At 37.3% G+C, this 24,187-nt stretch overlaps 1 protein-coding gene across 1 annotated transcript in view; it reads right to left on the bottom strand.

Annotated features, from left to right (window-relative positions):
• LOC123811567 (WD repeat containing planar cell polarity effector) overlaps window positions 1-24,187 on the bottom strand; it is a 382,261-nt gene that overhangs the window by 140,518 nt on the left and 217,556 nt on the right. The window contains exon 13 of the mRNA XM_045827820.1: window positions 8,896-8,959. Within this exon, the coding sequence (XP_045683776.1) occupies window positions 8,896-8,959 (64 nt within the window). The remainder of the gene's footprint in view (window positions 1-8,895; window positions 8,960-24,187) is intronic.

Below are 24,187 nucleotides of genomic sequence, written 5' to 3'. Positions count from 1 at the left end.
TTATTATCCTTTACTCTCACCTCCCACAATCTGACCTCCCACAATCTCCCTGCTTTATAGATCCAACTCAGAATCCTTCCTTCCCCAACAAGAGTCGTATCTTCTTTCCATCCTTTCTAAAACTCAGCTAGCTGGGTGGAAGATCACAGTTAACACTATACATAGTCAAAGGATCTCCTATCTCTTCTCTACTTGCTGCTACTATAAATATCGTAGAATACTCTGTTGCTGTCTTAAACCATTTTGCCTTCCCCCTCCAACTGATCACAAAAAAGAATAGGTGGAGTCAGTGAACACCAGGATACCCACTGGAAGACGAAACCCAACAACAAAGGAACCACTAACAGATAACAACAGAAGAAGGTGAAGGAGGGAGTGTTAACCACACAAACCTCAATCCAGGACCTATCTGGAAATACAACTAAACAGTAGAGACAGTACCCAATACGAACAACTGAACAAGAGCAAGAGAGAATTCTTTAAACCTTATACACACGGAAGAAACAGCTTCAACACAACTGCCCTCACCAGCACAACAAAATACAGGAGGTGGTGGACAGAGTGATCCTCATTTAACCAGCTGGTGGGAAGGAACCACCAAAGAAAAACCCAACAACAAATGGCAGCACAAGACCAGTGAGCTTGGAAGATCAAGGAAACTGCACCATTGAAACTCACTGCTATTCTACTAAAGAAGTTCACACCACAAACCCAGGGAGCCAGAACAGATCAATTTAAGAAGATGAGGCTAACAAGAGTCCCACAAAAATGGGAAGACAAAGAAACAATCCCCAAATAAAAGGAAAGGAGGAAGCCTCAGAAAGAATGCTAAATGAAATAGAGGCAATTCAACTATCAGATATTGAGTTCAAAGCAATGATCGTCAGTAAGCTCAATGAGCTCACAATGAGCTACCAGAAACTACAGGGAAGCTACAATGAGCTCACTGAAAACTATATTAGCATGAAAAAGGAAATAGAAACTATCAACAAGGGCCAAGAGGAAATAAAGAATACAATTTCTGAACTGAAGAACCACAGTAGAAGGAATGAAAAGCAGGATCGATGAAGCAGAAGATCGGATCAGTGAGCTAGAGGACACAGTAGAAGAAAACACCCAGAAAGAGCAAGAAAAGGAAAAGAGGCTCAGAAAGAATGAAGAGGGATTAAGAGAAATGCAAGACAATATGAACATAATAATATCCATTTAATAGGGATACCAGAAGGAGGAGAAGAAGAAGAGCAAGGGATAGAAAACCTATTTGAAAAAGTAATGAAGGAAAACTTCCCTAATTTGATAAGAGAAAAAGTCACACAAATCCAGGAGACCCAGAGAGTCCCAATCAAGAGGAACCCAAAGAGGCCCACCTCAAGACACATCATAATTAAAATGGCAAAATTGCAAGACAAAGAGAAAATATTAAAGGCAGCAAGAGAGAAACAGGAAGTAACATACAAGGGAGCCCCAATAAGGCTAACAGGTGACTTCTCAATGGAAACACCCCAAGCCAGAAGAGAATGGCAAGAAATATTCCAAGTAATGAGAACCAGAGGTCTGCAACCACGACTACCCAGCAAGGCTTCAATCAAGATAGAAGGCCAAATAAGAAGCTTCTCAGACAAAAGAAATCTAAAAGAATACACCTCCCCTAAACCAGCTCTGCAAGAGAAGCTAAAGGGACTGCTTTAAGGAAATAAAGGAAAAGAGAGAGTGAGAGAGGAACACACATACATAAAAGGCAAAGAATAAGTACCTATCAATAATAACCTTAAACGTAAATGGATTAAATGCTCCAATCAAAAGACATAGAATAGCTGATTGGATAAGAAAACATGATGCACACATATGCTGCCTACAAGAGACCCATCTCAGGATAAAAGATCTGCACAGGCTGAAAGTGAAGGGCTGGAAACAAATTTTCCAAGCAAATGGACAGGAAAAAAAAACCGGGGTAGCAATACTCATATCTGACAAAACAGAGTTCCAAAAAAAGGCCATAAAGAGAGACCCAGAAGGTCATTTCATAATACTCAAAGGAAGAATCCACCAAGAAGACATAAATATTGTAAATATATATGAACCCAACATAGGAGCACCCAAAAACATAAAGAAAATCTTAGAGGACTTCAAGAAAGATATTGACAGCAACATAATTATTGTGGGGGATTTTAACACCCCACTGTCAAAAATGGACAGATCTTCCAAACAAAACATCACCAAAGATATTGTGGCATTGAACAATACCCTAGATGAAATGGGCTTTACTGATATATACAGAACCCTCCATCCCAAAGAAGCTAAATACACATTCTTTTCAAATGTACATGGAACATTTTCAAAGATAGACCACATGATAGGACACAAAACAAGCCTCAACAATTTCAAAAAATTTGAAATCATACCAAGCATTTTCTCGGATCACAAGGGACTGAAGCTAGAAACCAACCCCAAGGAAAAAGAAAACAAAACACTCAAAATCATGGAGATTAAATAGCGTGCTATTAAACAATGAATGGGTCAAGAATGATATTAGGGAAGAAATCAAAAGGTTTCTGGAAACAAATGAAAATGAACTCACAACAATCCAAAACTTATGGGACACAGCCAAGGCAGTCCTGAGAGGGAAGTTCATAGTGATACAGGCCCACCTAAAAAAGTTAGAAACATTTCAAACAAACAACCTAACCCTACGTCTACAAGAACTCGAGGAACAACAACAAAGACAGCCCAGAGCAAGCAGAAGGAAGCAAATAATCAAGGTCAGAGCAGAATCAAATGACATAGAGACTAAAAGCACAATTCTAAGGATCAATGAATCCAAGAGCTGGTTCTTTGAAAAGATAAACAAAATTGACAAGCCTTTAAGCAGACTCATCAAGAAAAAAAGAGAGAAGACCCAAATAAACAGAATCAGAAATGAAAGAAGAGAGATTACAACAGATACCACAGAAATACAAAGGATTGTAAGAAATTACTACAAAGAACTGTATGCCAAGAAATTTGAAAACCTAGATGAAATGGACAAATTTCTAGAAAAATATCATCTTCCAAAACTCAATAGAAAAGAAGCAGAAAGCCTGAACAGACCAATAACAGCAAAAGAAATTGAAGCAGTAATCAAAAAACTCCCAACACAGAAAAGCCCTGGACCAGATGGTTTCACAGGAGAATTCTACAAAGCATTTAAGGAAGAGCTAACCCCTATCCTTCACACACTATTTAAAAAAATTCCATAAAAAAAAGGAAGACTCCCAAACTCTTTTTATGAGGCCAACATCATCCTAATTCCAAATCCAGATAAAGACACAACAAAGAAAGAAAACTTCAGGCCAATATTGCTGATGAACATGGACGCTAAAATCCTCAACAAAATACTGGCAAACCGCATCCAACAGTACATTAAAAAGATCATACACCATGACCAAGTGGGATTCATTCCAGGGATGCAAGGATGGTACAATAGTTGCAAATCAGTAAATATAATACATCACATAAACAAAAGCAAAGACAAAAACCACATGATCATATCAATAGATGCAGAAAAAGCATTTGATAAGGTACAGCACCCATTTATGATAAAAACCCTCAGCAAAGTGGGAATAGAGGGAGCATTCCTCAACATAATAAAGGCCATATATGAGAGACCTACAGCCTACATCATACTCAATGGGCAAAAGTTAAAATCTTTTCCACTAAGATCAGGAACAAGACAAGGCTGTCCACTTTCACCACTTCTGCTCAATATAGTACTGGAAGTTTTAGGCACAGTGATCAGACAAGAAAAAGAAATAAAAGGCATCCAAATCGGAAAGGAGGAAACAAAATTGTCACTGTTTGCAGATGACATGATAGTGTACATAGAAAATCCTATAGACTCTACCAAAAAACTGCTTGATCTAATAAATGAATTTGGCAAAAGAGTAGGATACAAAGTCAATATCCAGAAATCAAAGGCATTTTTGTACACCAACAATGAAACAGCAGAAACAGAAATCAAGAAAAAAAAATCCCATTTGAAATAGCAAAAACAAAAATAAAATACCTAGGAATAAACCTAACCAAAGAGGTAAAAGACCTGTTTTCAGAGAACTAAATAACACTGAGGAAAGAAATCAAGGAAGAAACAAACAAATAGAAACATCCCATGTTCATAAATTGGAAGAACTAATATCATCAAAATGTCCATACTACCCAAAGCAATTTACACATTCAATGCAATACCTATTAAAGCACCAATGGCTTATTTCACAGACATAGAACAAACACTTCAACAATTTATATGCAACCATAATGATCCCAAATTGCTGCTGCAATTTTGAGAAAGAAGAGTAAAGTAGGAGGGATCACAATACCTGACACTAAAGTATACTACAAGGCCACTGTAATCAAAATAGCCTGGTACTGGCATAAAAACATGGACCAATGGAACAGAACAGAGAGCCCAGAAATAAACCCAAGTCTCTACAGTCAATTACTATTTGACAAAGGAAGCAGCAACATAAAATGGAATAAAAATAGCCTCTTCAACAAATGGTGTTGGGAGAACTGGACAGCTACGTGCAAAAAAATGAAACTTGAGCACCAACTTACACCTTATACAAAAAATAAATTCAAGGTGGATAAAAGACTTAAATATAAACCGTGACACCATTAATGTCCTAGAAGAGAATGTAGGCAGGAAAATCTCAGATATTTCATGCAGAAACTTTTTTACTGACATGTCTCCTAGAGCAAGGGACATAAAGGAAAGAATAAACAAATGGGACCTCATCAAAATGGAAAGTTTTGCACAGCTAAAGAAAACAGTATCAAAATAAAAAGAGAACCAACTGTATAGGAAAACATATTTGCCAATGATACCTCAGACAAGGGTTTAATCTCCAAAATATATAAAGAACTTACATGACTCTACTCTAAGAAGACAAGGAACCCAATTAAAAAAATGGGCAAAGGACTTGAACAGATACTTCTCCAAGGAGGACAGACAGAAAATCCAAAGACACATGAAACGATGCTCCAATATCGCTAGCTATCAGAGAGATGCAGATTAAAACCACAATGAGATACCACTTCACACCGGTCAGAATGGCCATCATAAACAAAGCAACAAACAACAAGTGTTGGAGAGGTTGTGGAGAAAAGGGGACCCTAGTGCACTGTTGGTGGGACTGCAGACTGGTACAAACACTATGGAAAGCAGTATGGAACTTCCTCAGAAAACTAAAAGTGGATCTGCCTTTTGTCGCTGCAATTCCACTGCTGGGACTATATCCTAAGAACACTAAAACACCAATACAAAAGAACCTTTGTACCCCGATGTTCATAGCAGCACAATTTACAATAGTCAAGTGCTGGAAGCAACCTAGATGCCCATTAGTAAATGAATGGATCAAAAAACTGTGGTACATTTACACAATGGAATTCTATGCAGCAGAAAGAAAGAAGGAGTTCCTACCCTTTGCAACAGCTTGGATGGAGCTGGAAAGCATTATGCTAAGCGAAACAAGCCAGGCAGTGAAAGACAAATACCATATGATCTCACCTTTAACAGGAACCTAAACAACAAAACAAAGAAACAAGCAAAATATTACCAAAGACACTGAAATAGAGGACAGACTGACAGTGACCAGAGGGGAGAGATGAGGGAATTTCAGGGGAGAATGGGTAGGGTTTACAGGAACAAATTTAAAGGACACATGGACAAAAACCAGGGGGAGGGTGGTAATGGGAGGGAAGTGGGGAGGGTTGGGTGGGTGGGCTGGAATGGGAGTAAAAGGGAGAAAACTGTACTTGAACAATGATTAAAATTAAAAAAAAATAGAAAAAAAAATTTATATGGGGCCCTGGCTGGTGTGGCTCAGTGGTTTGATCATGGGCTGCGAACCAAAGGGTCACCAGTTCAATTCCCAGTCAGGGCACATGTCTGGGTTGAGGGCCAGGTCCCCAGTGGGGGCCACATAAGAGGTAACCACACACTGATGTTTCTTGCCCTCTCTTTTTCCCTCCCTTCCCCTCTCTCTAAAAATAAATAAATAAAACCTTTAAAAAATTTATACAGAACCACAAAAGGCCCTGCATAGCAACAGCAATCCTAAGAAAGAAGAACATAATTGGAGGAATCACACTACCTAATATCAAACTATACTATAAGGTCACAGTAATCAAATAGCATGATACTGGCATAAAAACAGACACATAGATCAATGGAACAGACTAGAGAGCCCAGAAATAAACCCACACCTTTACAGTCAATTAATATCCACAGAGGAAGCAAGCACATACAATGGACTAAAGATAGTTTATTCAATAAATGGTGTTGGGAAAATTGAACAGGCACATGCAGAAAAATCAAACTAGGCCACCTTTTCACACCACACATAGTAATAAATTTAAAAATGTATCAAAGACTTAAATGGTAGACTGAAACCATAATAATTATAGAAGAAAACATAGACAGCAAAATCTCAGACATTGCTAAAAGCAATTTTTTATTGGATATATCTCCCCAGGCAAAGGAAAGAAAAGAAAAAATAAACAAATAGGACTACATCAAACTAATTGTTTTTTTTGCACAGTGAAGGAAACCATCAACAGAATAAAAAGACAACCCATAAAATGGGAGAACATATTTGCTGATACCCCTGAAATATCTAAAATTTATAAAGAACTTAGAAAACTCAAAACTCAAAACAAATAAACAACCCAATTAAAAAATGGGCAAAGGACCTGAATAGACACTTCTCCAAAGAGGACATACAGATGGACAATAGACATAGGAAAAGAAGCTCAATGTTACTAATCATCAGAAAAATTCAAATTAAAACCACAATGAAATATCATCTCACACCTGTCAGAATGGCTATCATCAAACAATCAGCAAACAAGTGCTGGCAATGATGTGGAGAAAGGGGGGACCCTTTTGCACTGTTGGTGGGAATACAGATTGGTGCAGCCACCATAGAAAGCAGTATGGAGATACCTCAAACAATTAAAAATGGATCTGCCTTTTGACTCAGCTATCCTGCTTCTGGGAATATATTTGATAAAACCCAAAACACTAATTCAAAGAAACATAAGCATCCTTATATTCATTGGAGCATTATTTACTATTGCCAGTATATGGAAGCAGCCCAAGTGTCCATTAGCAGATAAATGTATAAAACGAGTATGGGACATTAACACAATATAATACTACTGAACTGTAAAAAAGAAGAAAATTTTACCCTTTGAGAACAATATGGATGGACCTAGAGAACATTATGCTAAGTGAAATAAGCCTTTCAGAGAAAGACAAATGACATATGATTTCACTCATATGTGGAATCTAATGAACAAACTGAACTAACAAGGAAAATAGGGACAGATTCATAAATGGAGAGCAGGATGACAGCTAATGGGGGAAGGGTAGGGTATGGAGGGATTTAGAAAAAAAGAAAAAGGACTCATGGACAAAGACAATAGTGTGGTGACTGCTGAGGGGAGGGGCCTATACTGGGACTAAATGATAATAAAAAAACACAATAAAGATTAAAAATAAATAGTAATAAAATTAGAGGATCGCTTTGATGATTATATATTAATCTTCAAAGTAGTAGAAATTACAGAATATCATAAACAGTAAGTTTGCTAGACACTATACATTTAAATATTCAATCTTTCAGTTCTTATCTTGATTAGAGAAAGACTAGGACTATAGATATTAAAAAAAATAAAGACATGATGAAAATCTACCTTTACTAGGGTGAGTATTGCCAGAGATGAGAAAATAGAGATAAAGAGGAAAATCAATAGGATCAGAAAAATCTAAAAATTATTCTAATTAAATTTCTGACACTGACATCAGCATGCACAGGTTTTGGTGAAAATAATAAAACCTTCCCTCATTATACTAATATGGCTACTCAGTTTGACATAACAAAATACAGATGACAACAGAAGGTTCATACTTCTGCAATAATTAGAAAGATGTTTTTCATGACCAATGAAAGCAGAATTTAACTGAATGATGCAAAGTTAGAATTGAAATAACAAACTCAGTCTGAAGACAAGTGATCTAATGTCATGAATCCCTATTAACAAAGCTTAAACTACAAAATGTCTTCGTTGTGCAGAACATTCAGGTAAAAGAGGTTTCCGTTTTTTTGTTGTTTGCAAGAAGTTTTTGTTTTATTGTTTCTTTGACAACAATGAAATCTCTGTGGAGCAGAAAGCACTGGGAAACTAGGAAAGGAACACCACCTTTTTGTTCATCTGATCTCACTGTGACATTGTGGTGAAAGATCTTATAAAACAAGAACCTGTTACAGAACACAAGAATCTATAAGAAACTGGTCAGTTTTACTGTTTGTAGCTTATAAATAGAAGGACTGAAGTGTATGTGAATTTATAGCCTCTTTGGTTTACTTTACATTGTGGTTACTTTAAAAATACAAGTGAGAATATTCAAATTTGACACTTTGCCCTAAAATCTCTTTAGTCTGCTCAGACAGACGGAGCATATTCAAGATGTTTGGAATATGTTTTGCCCTATATCCTGGCTCTGTAGCTGTATTTCTTCAGAGAATAGATTAGAAAGACATTTAAGCTTATTAGATAGAAAGGTGTCATCCCCTCACATCAAAGTACATAAAGATAAAAGTTCAAGACTTATAAATTATTAGAAAACATAAAAAAAATCCTTTTGGACCTGGCAAGGAAAATGTCAACAAGTCAAAAGAAACTAGATGGCTATTGACCAGTTTCATGAAGGCAAAGCTGCAAGCCAAGATGGAATAATGCTTTCCCACCAAGCAACTAAGGCACAAATGACACTAATCCTTTTTAATGGTCACAGAAGCTGACAACTTACTCAGCCTTAGAACTGAAGGTACAAAATCATCTCTGGGAATGACTCACCATAAACAGGTCTCGAGCACCAATGTCAACAGCTAACAAAAATGCCTTTTCAAATCTCTGGTACCTGTAAGGAAGAAATATTATGTATTAGTACAAACAAAACTATATAAAAGCAGAGAGCTGTTTGTTTAATGTATGTATGTGTTATTGTTTTTGGTCTTCTGATAGCAAAAATATTTTCAAACAGTAGAGCCTTTGTCCACTGGGATCTTTTGTATGTGAAATATTACTGTACTTAGAAGGAGCTGAGGCACAGTGCCCGTGGAGGCCCTTCAGTACCGCTTTCCAGGAGAAGCATAGCCCAGAGTAGGTGCTTCTGAATGGACGGGAAGGATAGCTTAGGAAATACGTTTTTCAAAACTTTTTACTTTATTGTGCTTTGTAAGAGAAAAGTATGGGGACATGGAGACTATAGCAAGATAAAAGTAACATTTTAATTATAATTTTGTGTTTCTTAGTTAAAAGTTGAAAAGTCATATGTTGATTACAGAAGTCTCACTTGTGAGTTTTTGAAAAAATTAATCTTAGACTGTTGTAAAATGACAAGTAAATGGTTTCTGAACATTTTTAAGATAATAGTTTTCTACTCTTTTTTTCATTCTCTTTCCCAAAAGTAAAATTTTGAGAATTTTCTTTGTGTAAGTTTAATTTTAGGCTGAGAGAGATGAGAACAAACTACAGTTTAAATTAGTTACCTTTATAGAAAGTTTAAGAACTTGAGAGAGTGGTATGTCATGAACTTAAACACAGTTAATCATTAAACAACTGAGGGTTAGGAACACCAAACCCTACAGAATCAAAAATCTTCCTGTAATAACTACAGTTGACCCTTGGAATCCATGGGAGGACTGGTTCCAGGACCCCTTGCAGATACCAAAATCTACGGATTCTCATGTCCCTTATCTAAAATGATGTAATACATATAGCCAGCCATCCACATCTGCGGATTCCCAACCATGGACAGGAAATACTATTTTCAATCAGCACTTTGTTAAATCTTGGGATGTGACACCTATGGAGGACCCACTGCACTTACTGAAAAAAAAATCTGCATGTAAGTGGACCCCTGTGGTTCAAAGCCATTTTGTTTAAGGTTCAACTTTGCACAGGGTTTTGGAAGGAAAGGTCATCTTTACTTTGTCTGAATGCTGAGATTTACATAGGTATAACTGTCAGTTTTTCTGATGCTAGAAACAAGCAAGTAAATTACCAAGTTATTCTCTGTTCTCTATTTTATTTTATGAAATGTGATGGAACAAAATATCAGATTTCAAATAAAACATATCAGAAAAATGGAATATTAATTAATAGATTACATAAATTTTATTAGTGAAACAGCTAAAATAATTAAAATTCAAACAAACGAGGCTTATTCTTATAACATATGAGGTAGTATGTCCAGAACCTGAACCACTTCACAGTTTCCATGTTATGCTTGATGATTGTTATCTCCTCCTTGGCCCTTCTTACTAGTATTTCCAGTATTTATCTGAATCCCTTTCTACTACACAAGATCAGAGGACAACTGTGTTTATTTTTGTTCCTGGAAGCCCCTGGTTCCTTATATATTCAGTGGAGGTGGGATCTAATGAGTTAGAGGATAGAGAATCAGTAAGTTCTACTACTTTCCCACACATTCATTGCCATTTTGCATTTGTTTACATTCCAGTGAAAATTTTCTGGCAATAGTAATCATCCATCTTCTTCTGATGATCAAACTTAAAGATAAGTTGTTATCCTCTGTGCCCTTTGGCCACATCTGACCCTATAGACTCCTCCTTGAAACCAGCTCTTTCCTTCATTTGGAAGTGCTATTCTTTGTTTTCTCATTTCTTAGATTTCATCTTCTTAGTCCCCTTTCCTAGTTCATTTTTCTCTGCCTACTCCAAAAAGTTGACATACTATGGTCCTCTTTTATTTATATTAACTCAATCCAGTCTCCCATCAACCTTACCCACTTCCATTGATAATTACATCAATGACTTATAAATCTCAAGAATCCATCTCCTGAACTACACACTCTTGTTTCCAGGTACCTCAAATTAAACATAACTAACACATTCATTGATACATAAATTTGGCAACCATGTATATGATAAATTGAAATTTGAGAGTGAAATTAAGAGGGACAAGTTAGGATATACTCTTCTTTCTAGGTGAGCAGTGATGATGAACATTATGACAACATAAAAGAACTGGCATTGGTATCTGGCAGCATGGTCAACCAGAAATACCAAGGGAGATCTCAACTAGACTCCTACAAGATATATGTTAAAGTATATCACAGGACGTTGAAAACAAAGAAAGAGTTCTCCACATGATAAACAAATCAACAAACAAGTGTTGGAGAGGATGTGGAGAAAAAGGAATCCTACTGCACTGTTGGTGGGAATGCAGACTAGTATAACCACTGTGGAAAACAGTGTGGAATTTCCTCAGAAAACTAAAAATGGAACTGCCTTTTGACCCAGCAATTCCACTGCTAGGATTATATACCAAGAACCCTGAAACACCAATCCAAAAGAACCTATGCACCCCAATGTTCATAGCAGCACAATTTACAATAGCCAAGTGCTGGAAGCAACCTAGGTGCCCATTAGTAAATGAGTGGATCAAGAAACTATGGTACATTTATACAATGGAATTCTATGCAGCAGAGAGAAAGAAGGAGCTCCTACCCTTTTCGGCAGCATGGATGGAAATGGAGGGCATTATGCTAAGTGAAATAAGCCAGGAGGTGAGGGACAAATACAATATGATCTCACCTTTAACTGGAACATAATCAACAAAAGAAAAAGCAAGCAAAATATAACCAGAGACACAGGAATTAAGAACAGTTGGACAGTAACCAGAGGGGAGGTAGGAGGGGATAATGAGGGGAAGGGTTTTCAGGAACTACTATGAGGGACACATGGACAAAATCAGGGGGGAGGATGGAAGCAAGGTGGGAAGGTAGGTTTGGCTGGGGTAGGGGGGAGTGGATAGGGGAAAATGCAGGCAACTGTAAATTGAACAACAATAAAATAATTATTTTTAAAAAGAGAAATCTCCAAAGATACCATACTATCAGTCAAAAAATAACCAAACAAAATCCCTTAATTGACACTTGAGTAAGGATCCCTGAACAGAGAACAAACGGATGAGGGGGAGGGAAGGCAGAAGTACTCCAAGGAGATTGGACCTTGAACAACTTTCAAGGTAAAGGTGCTAAGCCTGAGACTTCTGATTAAGCCAGGGGCAAAAATGTTCCCAGGTTATTAGTGCCACTACCTTTGGCAGAAACAATGAAAAAAATCAAGTCTAGATTAAAGTACTATTGATAGAAGCCCCTAGGATTACTGTAAATTAAAATAAAACAATGTAAGTTCACAAAGATCACCAAATACACAAGGAAACAAGCTACTATAACAGAAAATTAGACAATAAACAGTTTTGTATCTCCATGGATTTCAGATCATTGAATTATTAAAGTTAGAATATAAAATAACTCATTATAAGATATTGATACTGAAAATAAATATACAACAAGATATAATAAAAAATTACCAGGTAGACTTTTCAAAGAATAAAATAAAACTTTTAGAAATAAAGATTTTAATTATTGGAGTTACATAACTTGGCACATTTGAGAGAAGTAGTAAACTAAAAGATGCATAAATAAGGAGTTATACATAATATTGCACAGAGACAGGAGATAAGAAATATAAAGAGGGTAAGCAAGATAGAGAAAATGAAAAGGTTTAACATGTTTAATCAGGGAATTAATGGCTGAGATGATATGAATCCATAAACACAAGAGGAACAATGCATATCAAACAAGATAAATTGAAAAAATATATAATTATGCACATTTGTAATGGAAATGCAGAATTCCAAAAATGAAGATCTTAAAAAAACTGCCAGAGAGAAGACAGGTCACTTATAAAGAAACTTCAAATAGACTGACACCAGACCCCTTAATGTCAACAATGCAAGGTAGAAAACAGTAGGAAAATATCTTTTAATTATGAAGACAAAATAAGCATCAATATTATATGATATAACACTGGACTTCTCATTCAACAATGAAAGCAAAATAAAGACCCTTGTGGATACACAAAAACCAAGCACATTCAACAAATCTTTAATAAAGGGACTAATAGGGGACATTAGTCCCTTATTAAAGGGGACATATCTCAGGAAAATGGAAAGTCTGAGAAGCAATGGCTTTTTTAAAAAAAGGATTTTGGTAGGATCAAGGGTAGGAAGTGGGGATGGCTAAGGTGGGGGGTAGTTGTGAAGGGAAAATGGAGACAACTGCACTTGAACAACAATAAAAATGTGGAAAAAAGAAAAAAAAGGATCTGGTTAATACACAGGTAGATAAATAGGCATACACACAGATGTTTTTATATATTTTAAGATCAGATAATATTAATTAGCAATATCACATAAATCTGAAGGGATTTAAAGTGCTATGGTCCTTGCTTTTTTGTACTGTTGAAGATATTAATTAACATTTGAATTTGATAACTATAGATAGCAAATTTCAATGATAAATGGTTTTTAGGATACGAATGTACAACAATTAGCTTTTCCATCACTAGTTGACGGTCATATGGAATGTTTCACAGTTGGTCTTAGTATGAATAAAGCTGCTATGAATATTCATATACAAGTTGTTATACAGATGTGTTTTCATTTCTCTTGGGAAAAAACAAACATAATATTAGAGTTGCTGGGTCATATGGTAAAGATATGTTTAATGTATAAGGAACTACCCAATGACATTCTAAAGTGATTACAACATTTTATATGCCCACTAGCAATAATAGGAAATTTCCAGTATATCCACATCCTCTAATATTTGGTATTCTCAGTCTTTTTTATTTTATCCTTCTAGTGGGTATATAGTAGTTTCTGATTATGAGTATACCTTATATTTCTCTGAGGACTAATGATGCTGAGCATCATGACTGTTTTATCCCCATATGGGTTTCTAGTGGTTACAGCACCATTGTTTAAAAAATTCGTTCTACATGGAATTACCTTGACAATTTAGTAAAAAAACAGTTGTAGTAAGTTTTGATATTAGGAAGTATAAGTCTCCCAACTTTGTTCATTTTCAAGACTGTTTAGGATATTAGGGATCCTTTACAACTTTATATGTATTTACAGACTGGCTTTTCCTATTTTTGCAAAAAAAATTGGAATTTTGGCAGGAGTTGCATCAAACCTGTAGACTTTGTTGGATAGAACTGCCATCTTTTTAAAAGTATTTTTTATTGATTATGCCATTAGTTTTCCCAATTTTTCCCTTTTTATCCCCTTTCCACCCTGCCCCCACAAACCTCCAGCATTCCCCCCTGTAGTTCATGTCCATGGGTTGTACATATAAGTTCTTTGAGTCCTCTGTTTCCTATACCATTTTTTATCTTTCTCCATCTATTTTATGCCTACTAATTATGATTCTTCTTCCCTGTACCTTTCCCCTCATTTCTACCTTCCCCCTCCCCACTGAAATCCCTCTGTGTGATGTCCATTTCTCTGATTCTGTTCCCATTCTGGTTGTTTGCTTAGTTTTTGTTTTCATTGTTTTCTTTTCTTTTAGGTTCATTTTTTAATAGTTGTGAGTTTGTCGTCATTTTATTGGTCATATTTTTTATCTTATCTTTCTTAGATAAGTCCTTTTAACATTTCATATAATAAGGGCTTGGTGATGATGAACTCCTTTAACTTGACCTTATCAGAGAAGTGCTTTATCTGTCCTTCCATTCTAAATGAAAGCTTTGCTGTATAGAGTAATCTTGGATGTAGGTCTTTGCCTTTCATGACTTCAAATACTTCTTCCCAGCCCCTTCTTGCCTATAACATTTCTATTGAGAAATCAGCTGATAGCCTCATGGGAACTCCTTTACAGGTAACTGTCTCCTTTTCTCTTGCTGCTTTTAGGATTTTCTCTCTGTCTTTAATCTTGGGTAACTTAATGATGATGTGCCTTGGTGTGTTCCTCTTTGGGTCCAACTTCTTTGGGACTCTCTGGGCTTCCCGGACTTCCTAGAAGTCTATTTCCTTCACCAGATTGGGGAAGTTTTCCTTCATTATTTGTTCAAATAAGTTTTCAATTTCTTGCTGTTGTTGTTCTCCTTCTGGCACCCCTATAATTCAGATATTGGAATGTTTCAGGTTGTCCCAGAGAATCCTTAGCCTTTCTTCCTTTTTTTTTTTTTTGATTCTTGTTTCCTCATTCTGATCCAGTTGGATGTTCGTGTCTTCCTTTTGCTCCAAATCGTTGTTTTGAATCCTGGTTTCCTTCTTTTCACTGTTGATTCCCTGAATATTTTTATTTTATTTTGGGTATCTTTCATTTCATTGAAAGATGAAAAGAACACCCATTTCACTGAGTGTTCTTTCATTTTTTGAGTAAGCTCAATCAGTTCTGTGAGCATTTTGATTACCAGGGCTTTAAATTCTCCATCAGATAGGATGGCAATCTTCTCATCGCTTAGTTCTGAGGTTATGCTGTGTTCTTTCATTTGGGTCATTTCTTTGTCTTGGTGCACCTGATAAGTTGTAAGGGGCAGGACGCTCTTTGCTGCACTGCCTGTGGGGGAGGGGCCAGAGGGGGAAGCATGCAGCTTGCCTGTTTATCTTTAGCACACTTTCCAACAGATTCTCATGTCAGACTGGAAGTATCTCCCACCAGGGAAACCCCAGCCTTAGCCCATAGTCAACTCTTGAGTCTCAATTTTCCCCTTAAGTCAGCCCTTCCCCTCAGCCTCCTGGCCAAGGTTTTTCTGAGTTGGCCCACACGGTCCACCTTACTGATCTGGTTTTTCTGGTTGATTTTTTTCTCTAATTCCTTGGTTGTTGGAGTTCCATGCAGTTTGATTTTCTGGTGCTTTTGGTTGTTTATTGATTTTAGATTAGTTGTTGTCCTCTTTTTGGTTGTGTGAGGAAGCCAAGGGTTTCTACCTACACCTCCATCTTGGCCAGAACTCCTTAGAGCTACCATCTTAATAGTAAGTCTTCCAATCCATGAACATGTGATATCTTGAAATCATTTAAGTCTTCTTTAATTTATTTTAGCAATATTTTTTACCTTTCAGTGTATGTCTCTCACTATCTCAGTTAAATTTATTTGTAGGTATTTTATTCTTTTGGATGCTACTGTGAGTAGAATAGTTTTCTTCATTTCCTGTTTGGATTGTTAACTGCTGGTGTACAGAAATGCAACTTTTTTTGGTTGTTGTATGTAGACCTTGTATCCTGCAAGCTTGTTGAATTAATTTAATAGGTTAATAGTTTTCATGTGGATTCTTTGAGATTTTTTTAAAATATGGAATTGTTTGCAAATAGAGATAATTTCATTTCTTCTTTTCCAATTTAGATACCTTTTATATCTTTTACTTGCCTAAATGCTCTTGCTACAACTTCTAGTACAATACTAAATAGCAGTAGTAAAGGTTGACATCCTTGTGTTGTTCTTGATCATAGAAAGCAAGCTTTCAGACTTTAACCACTGAATATGATGTTAGCTGTGGGATTTTCATAAATGGCCCTTATTATGTTGAAGAAATTTCCCTCTATTCATAGTAGCTCAGTTTTTCTAAAATGAAGGGGTTTTGAATTTGGTCAAATACTTTTCTGTACCAATTGGGATGTTTTCCCCTCCTTCTATTAATGTGGTATATTACATAAATAGGTTTTCTTATGTTAAAACCGTGTTTGCATTCCTGGGATAAATCCCACCTGGTCATGGTATATAATTCTTTTACTATGTGTTGGATTTAGCTTGCTAGCATTTGGTTGTGGAGGACTTTTGCATCCATATTCATTAGGGATATTAGTCTGTAGTTTCTTCTTGTGGTGTCTTTGGCCTCAAAAAATAAGTTAGGAAGTCCTCCCTCCTTTTGTATATCTTAGAAAAGTTTTAAAAATATTGATGTTAATCTTTGTCTAAATGGCTGCATCAGTGAAGCCATCTGGTCCTAGATATATCTTTGTTTGGAGGGTTTGAATATGATTTAATATCTTTACTTGCTATAGATCCATTTCAGATTGTTGTTTATTGAGTTTGTTTTGGTAGTTTGCATGTTTGAAGGAATTTGGCTATTCCATCTTTGTCATCTAATTTGCTGGCATGCAAATATTTGTGGTCTTGTCTTATAATCCCTTTTACTTCTGCAAGGTTGGTGCCTCCTCTTTTTTTTTGTCTGTCTAAAGTTTGTCAATTTTGGTGATCTTTTTCAAAGACACTTTATTTCATTTCCTCTGTCTTTAAAAATTCTTACTGTGTTTCTCTCTGCTTTAATTTCTATTTCCACCCTTCTGCTAGCTTTGAGTTTAATTGCCCTCCCCTCTTTTTCTGGATTTTTATGTTACAAAGTTAGGTTACTCATTTGATATCTTCCACTTTTTTAACATAAACATTTACAGGCATAATTTTCTTTCTTAACTACTTTTGTGCATCTCATAAGTTTTGGTATATTGTGTTTTTGTGTTCATGTGTCTCAAATGTAACAGTGTGATTTCTTCTTGGACTATTGGCTGTTTAGGACTATGTTATTTAATTTCTATACACTGTGAGTTTTCCAGTTTTTCATTATTGATCTTTAGCTTTATTTTATTGTGACAGGAAAGTATACTTTGCATAATTTCTATCTTTTTAAATTTATTAAGATTTTTAAAATGTCCTATCAGTGGTCTATCCTGATAGACCATGTCTACTTTAGAAGAATGTGTATTCTGCTGTTATGAGTAGAGTGGTCTGTATACCTTTGTTACATCTAATTTGAGCAAACTATTCACTTTAAATGCCATCCCAACACCTTCTGATCTTCATGGTTTCTAATGAGAAATCAGCTCCTAATCTTACTGAGGTTCCCTTCTATAAGACATGTTGCTTTTTGCTTGCTGCTTTCAAGATTCTTTCTTTGGTTTTAGACATTTTGATTGTAATGTGTTTTGATGTGGAGCTCTTGGAGTTGATTCCAATTGAATTTCATCATGTTTCTTGGATGTATACATCCATGCCTTTAGTCAAGATTTCCCTCTCTATGACTCCCAGGTCTCTCAGATTTTTCCCCATTCTTTTTTCTTTCTGCTCCTCCAAATTCAAAATTTAAATTGTTCTACTTTAACCTTTGCTGATTCTTTCTTGTGCCTGCTCAGATTCATAGTTAAGCCCATCTGGTGAATTTCAGCTATTATACTTCCCATCTCCAAATTTTCTATCTGGTTGCATTTTATAATTTCTTTCTCTTTTTTGATAAGTAAGACATCATTTAATAATTTGAATAAAACATCATTCTTCTGGTTTCCTTTAATTAATTGTCTATGATTTCCTTTACCTCTTTGAGCTTATTTAAGACAGTTGATTTAAAGTTTTTGTCTAGTAAGACCAATGGGCTTCTCCAGGGATGTGTCAATTTATTTCTTTTTTACCTTTAAATGGGCCATATTTTCCTGCTTCTTTGGATACCTTTTAGATTTTTATTGAAAACTAGACATTTTGAATATCATGATGTGATAACTCTCATAATCAGATTCTCCCTCCAGCCCTGAACACCCTGCAAGGTTTTTCTCTTAAGGAAAGTCACCCATTTGGTTAGTTATATTCCCTTTATTCCCTGTTATGTGTGACCACTGACATCTCTATTTCATTATCTCAACAATCAGCCAGATATAATATATTTAAATAATAATAATAATAATAATAATATAATATAATATAATTAATATAACATATATATTTAAATCCTGACAATTTTTTTTAAAAAATCCTGAGGCAACAAATCACTCTCCCAGTCTTTATAGACTTGCTCTTAACTAGGGCACTCCTTCACTGCTACCTACCTATGAGTCTGTCTTGGCCTTCCCTTTTTGCTTGTGCAGAGCCCAAAGGTCCTCTAGAGGTGTTAAGCCTGGAATTCTCTCAGGTATTTTCTGAACATTTGTTCAACTCCAAGCATGTGTGTAACATCCCTGATTCCCTGGTTTATGAGGTAGCCCTTTAAGAACTTCATTTCCCAAATATCTTCTCCTCAGCTTTCTCTTTCCCAGATCTTTTGGTCTGTCTGCTGCTTTCCCCATTCTCCATCTCCTTCTTGAGACAGTTATGCATATACTATGTTCTTTAATGATTTTGACACTTACAAATGCATTTCCCAGAGAAACTGTTCCAATCTGAGGAAGGCAAAACAAAAGACAGGTTTATGCACTGGTCACTCTGGAAACTACAAGACTGGCCAAAATGCAAAACCACAGTTTTTGGTAAGAAGGTATGTTATAGTCCTCTGGCACCAGTAGCTAACACCAGGAATGCTGAACATTGTTCCCATGGCCACTGTCATACTATGTAATGGGGATAGTAAACAGATAAACAAAAATGAGGCAATGCTTTCTTACCAAAATTTAGTGGCCTGTTTTATTCAGCTGTCCTCTGACTGTTATAAGCTTTAAAATTATATTCTACAGTTCAGAAAAGTTAATTTTGTCAGTTTTGTTTGTTTAATGATTGCTTGAGTGTAGGTACTAGTTTTGGAGCTTCCTGCTCTGATGTTTTCAAACCTCTCTCCCACTTCTAGTTACAGACCCTAGTGTGGCACTAGGAGATCTGAGATAGATATATATCAGATATAAGGTTTTATTTACTTTTTAAAGAGAGAGGAAGGGAGGGAGAAAGAGAGATAGAGAAACATCCATGTGCAAGAGAAACATTGATCGGTTGCCTCTCACATGCCCCCAGTTGGCGACCTGTCCCACAACCCAGGCACATGCCCTGACTGGTAAACAAACCAGCAACCTTTTGGTTCACAGGGTGGTGCTCAACCCACTGAGCCACATCAACCACAGCCTGCATTTTGAATGCCCCAGCTGCTGTATTTTGAAACATATCATTCATTGTGTTTTCATGTTAAGGCTACACTTTTCACAAGCTTCTCATAGGAAATGACTGAGAGCAGTAGATTTGTTATGGCAGTCTTGTTTCTGGGTTACATGGGATTCTTAAGTTGGGCAACACTGGTTTGAAGCCTCTTGACAGTCTTATTGAACTTTCCTTAGAACTGCTCTGTGGTGTGTTGGGAGTGGGGGATGGAGGTAGTTGTGGAAGGGTGATGCTTACTAAGTAGACAGGGAATAAGCTGATTACTACTAAGTTGTATTTATACCCTGAGAAAGCATTATGAGACACTGAGTACTCTTTGCAAACATTTAATAGTGAATGTGACAGCCAGAGAGCCACTTTGGTAGCTTCCAGAGGTCTTTACCTTTTGCATTTGAAGGGCAAACACAACTGACATAAGTCACAGAGCTCAAGAGATGTTTGGATGTACCCCCAAGGCAGGTCTGCTTTGCTAAAGTCAAGATCCTGCTTAAGAACATCTGGGATACTGCTATCCAGGATGGTTACATCTGGATGGATGTCCTTGAAGATGTTGACAGAGCAGGTCCCCTGAATTTGAGCTCACCACAGTGCTTGATCGAGTCCACTGTGCTAGAGGATTCTGTAGAGACCTCTCCCACAATGCAACAGATACTCCTTCTCCTCAGGTAATGCCCCCAATTCTCTCCTGGTTCCAGGCTGATAACTAGGGTTAAATTTCAGCACAAACCAAATAGAAACATGCTGACCTGATAAGCTAGGAGACCACACACTTAAAAGAGTAGCAAGAATTAGCCAACACATGCTAGCAGAAACAGCACATATAAGAATGCAAAAATTCATTAATATGGAGGACACCTTTTCAAGATGCAGAATTTAGCATCCTATCAAGGACCCCATGGAATGGGTCCATCACTGATGGAATGGCTCTTAGAAGCCTGAAAAAGAAATGGCCAATATTTAATGAAGTATAAATACCCAAGTGCCATGGCAAACAGTGCAATAAATAAAGTGGATCATGAATGAGGAAGAAGATAAGTATTGTTTGCCACCATGTGAACTGCAGTGACAATGGATGCAGTTTATCTCACTAACCTCCCTTTTTGTCTCCAAACAGTGTCCATGGAACAGTTGTTCCCCGAACCTATGTGGAAAAATAGATCTATACAGCCAATGTGAATGTTGGTAATCCTAAGAATGCACCTCTCAGATCTATGACTTTGGGGAACAAAATAACCAACCACCCCAGCTGCTTGAATCAGAAATGGGTCTTTGTGTCTACACTGAGGCTACCTTCCCCATAGGGTATTTCCAGCCAATGAATGATGCAGAAGGGATTCTCCAGGAGGTCCACTCTTGGGAGACATGGGCTTGTCCTTTGCCCAGCCTCATGGAGTCTCACAGCTTAGCATTCAGCTGAAGATTCAAGGTGACCTTTATGTAGATTTCTGTGGTGGTTTCTCTGAACAGCACCTGCCTCTCCAGTATACAAACCCACAAAGTCCAACTTTCTCAACTTTGCTATACTCTGACCAACTCAACAAACTGCCATGTTCCGTTTGGCTTACCCCTCCCTGCTCTCTGGTATAGAAAGTACTCCCCATCAGAAAGGTGGGAGATTGTAAAATTGACCTTATTGGTTTTTCACTCTCTGGGATCAGTGTCCTGCACTATCAATAATTTAATCTCTAAAAAAAATTTTAAGAACATTTGTTTCCAGTTTAATAGCTGCCTATGGTGATAGGTCAGTCTGTTAATCATCATAGCTGGTAGCAGGAAGTCTCAGAAATAATATCTTCAATAAATATTTTAACCCCAGAAGAAGAGAAGATGGCGGCCAAGTAGGTGGAAGCTGAGTACACCTGTTTTTGCCACCAACTTGGATACTGGGCTGATCTTCTGAAAAATAAACTGAACATTCAACACAATCTTAGCTGATATGAGGTTTGGAAGCCAAGGAGCACAAAAAATGCTTCACAAAGGGTGGTAAGAAGATATTGTAGGTTGAAGGGGAAATACCCTGTGCATGGAGCCTGCAGTTGTGGAGAACCTAGTCAGAAACCACAGCTTTGCAGCTCCTTTCCCTCCCAGGGCAGAGTACTCCCAAACTGGACCAGGAGTGACTTGGATAAACAAAGTGGGGGAGATCCAGGCTACAAAGAGACACACAGGGAGCAGCACACCCATAGCTGCAATGGCAAATGCCGAATAGGAGAATGCCAGAGAGAGAGGGATTCTACCTGCACCTGGGTCAGGCAGAGGCAGACCACAGCCAGTTGTGATTATGAGAGACTTTTGGCTCTTTAGAGAGGTGGTGTGTGTGGAAAGTACAACAGTGACTCAATGTTGCAAGGAGTGCCCTGAGAGACTTTTTAAAAGGGGAGCTGAGGTGTGCTGGGCAGGGACCCTGTGTGCAGCTGCTCTTCCAACAAAGGGAAAGAAGTGTGTGTGTGGCTTTCTCCCACTGAGTGTAGCTGGGCAGAGATCAGAAATGTGCATAGCAAAGGGATTTCTCGGCTCCAGCCCAGCGCAGCTGGCAGGCTGGAGGCTGTGCAGAGTGGAGAGTTTGGGACTCCATCTGCTGCAGGGGGCTGGGAACTGGACAGGCAGGAGTTGAGCACCTGATAAAATTTATAGCCAGACAGATCCCCCTTCCCTGGCAATCAAACATGTGGGAAGGGGAGGATGCATCCAGTCCCTACCTTCTGTAGGATTGCAAGCACCACCAACAGAGAAGCTGTGTAAAACAGGCAGGTAGTGCTCAAGAACCCCCTGCAGGATTCATATCCATACAATTAAGACAGAAAGAGAAGTGCCTAAAGAGCTCATTTTGAACTTTTCTCCTGGAGACAAAATACACTGGTTCCTAGGGACCTATTCCACTGAGGCAAGAAAAGCAGAGAGATCAGAAATCGGTGCAGCAAGGGGGAATCAGGGCCTCATCCAGCCTTAGCTTGCACACAGAGCTGCCATTGGCACCAAGCAAGAAACTGCTGACCCTCTTACACAGATTGGCTGCTCCTTTGAAATGGACAGCTAATTCATCAGACACTATACATTATTGGAAATAAGCTGGGACTTAACAAGACAGGTGGTACAGGAGCAGGGACAACAAAACCACAATTTTCCCAGAAGACTAGTGCCTCCCAGGGGAGTCCCAGAGGTCCCACCCTCTTGATCACAATAGAAGCCCCCTCTAGAGGCAGGTGAAGGTGATACAGGGGATGCTGCCACAAGTTGGACAACCCACCCCAGGACCCTGAGCTGATAAAAAGCCAGAAGCAAATTCAGAAGAAGACAGAAGGCAAACACCAAACTCTGTTGAGACAAATTCCACCTCATTGTTCTGCTGAATTTGTTTATTTCACATAGCCTTTCAATATTTCTTCTTTTGCTTCAATTGTATTACAACTAAATCACTATTCTTTGTCCTTTCTTACTTTTTTTATTTAGATTTTTAGATTATTTTGTAATTTTGAATCTTACATTGTACCCTTCCCTTGTCTTACTCCACTTTGCCTTCTTCCTGCCCTTTCTTATTTTCATGGTAAATTTTATTTTCTCCCACACAACACCTTGTTCCTATCCCTTACTCCACTTGTGGCAAACACAAGGCCCAAGAGCCAAATCCAGCCCTCTGCCTTGTTTCATCAGGCCCGGCACCTTGTTTCTACCAGGCAGCAGGCCAAGCTCCTTGTCCCTAGTTAAGGAGTAGTTACATTTACACAGTCCTAAAATTACATTTGGCCTTTTGAAGGCAACTGTGAGGCTGATGTGGCCCCCAGTGAAAATAAGTTTGATGCCCCTGCCTTACTCTTATTTCTCCTCCCTCTATCCTCTCAAAATCATTCTTCCTTTCTTTACTCAGCTCACATTATTTTTTCCCTTCTTATAATATTCTTATTTTCTTCCCACCTTTATAAGTTGTAGCTTGTTTGGCATAGATATTACAGTTATTGCTCTTCTTCAACTGCATTACTATTTGTTCACTAATTTTTAAATTTCAAATCTCATAGGTTACTATCCTCTGTCTTACTCAGTTTTGCTTTCCTCCTTCCCTTGCTAATTTAAGTTTGGACTTTTATTTTTTCCCTTTCTTAGCCTGGATTCTATTCCTTACTCTTATTATTTCTCCTCCTTCTATTATTTCAAAATCACTTTTCTTTACTGTAGACATCTCATATTCTTTTTTTTGTATAATATTCTTATTTTTCCACCTTTATTTACATTTGCTCAGCTGTCATTGTAATTGACCCTGTTGTGGTTTTTCTGTGATTTTGTTTCCTTTGCTTCACTACTGTTTAAATTTTATTTCCAACTTCATATTATAGTCTTCCCTTTTCTTACTCCATTTTGCCATTGTGCTTCCCTGTTTTACTTATGTTTTAAATTTTATTTTCTCCCTATCTTCACTTTGTTTATATT

This window comes from Phyllostomus hastatus, unplaced genomic scaffold, assembly GCF_019186645.2.
Source record: "Phyllostomus hastatus isolate PE091 unplaced genomic scaffold, TTU_PhHast_1.1 phas_scaffold_78, whole genome shotgun sequence".
Classification (NCBI taxonomy): domain Eukaryota; kingdom Metazoa; phylum Chordata; class Mammalia; order Chiroptera; family Phyllostomidae; genus Phyllostomus; species Phyllostomus hastatus.
Note: the sequence above shows the minus strand (reverse complement) of the source record. Positions and strands in the feature narration are given on the sequence as shown.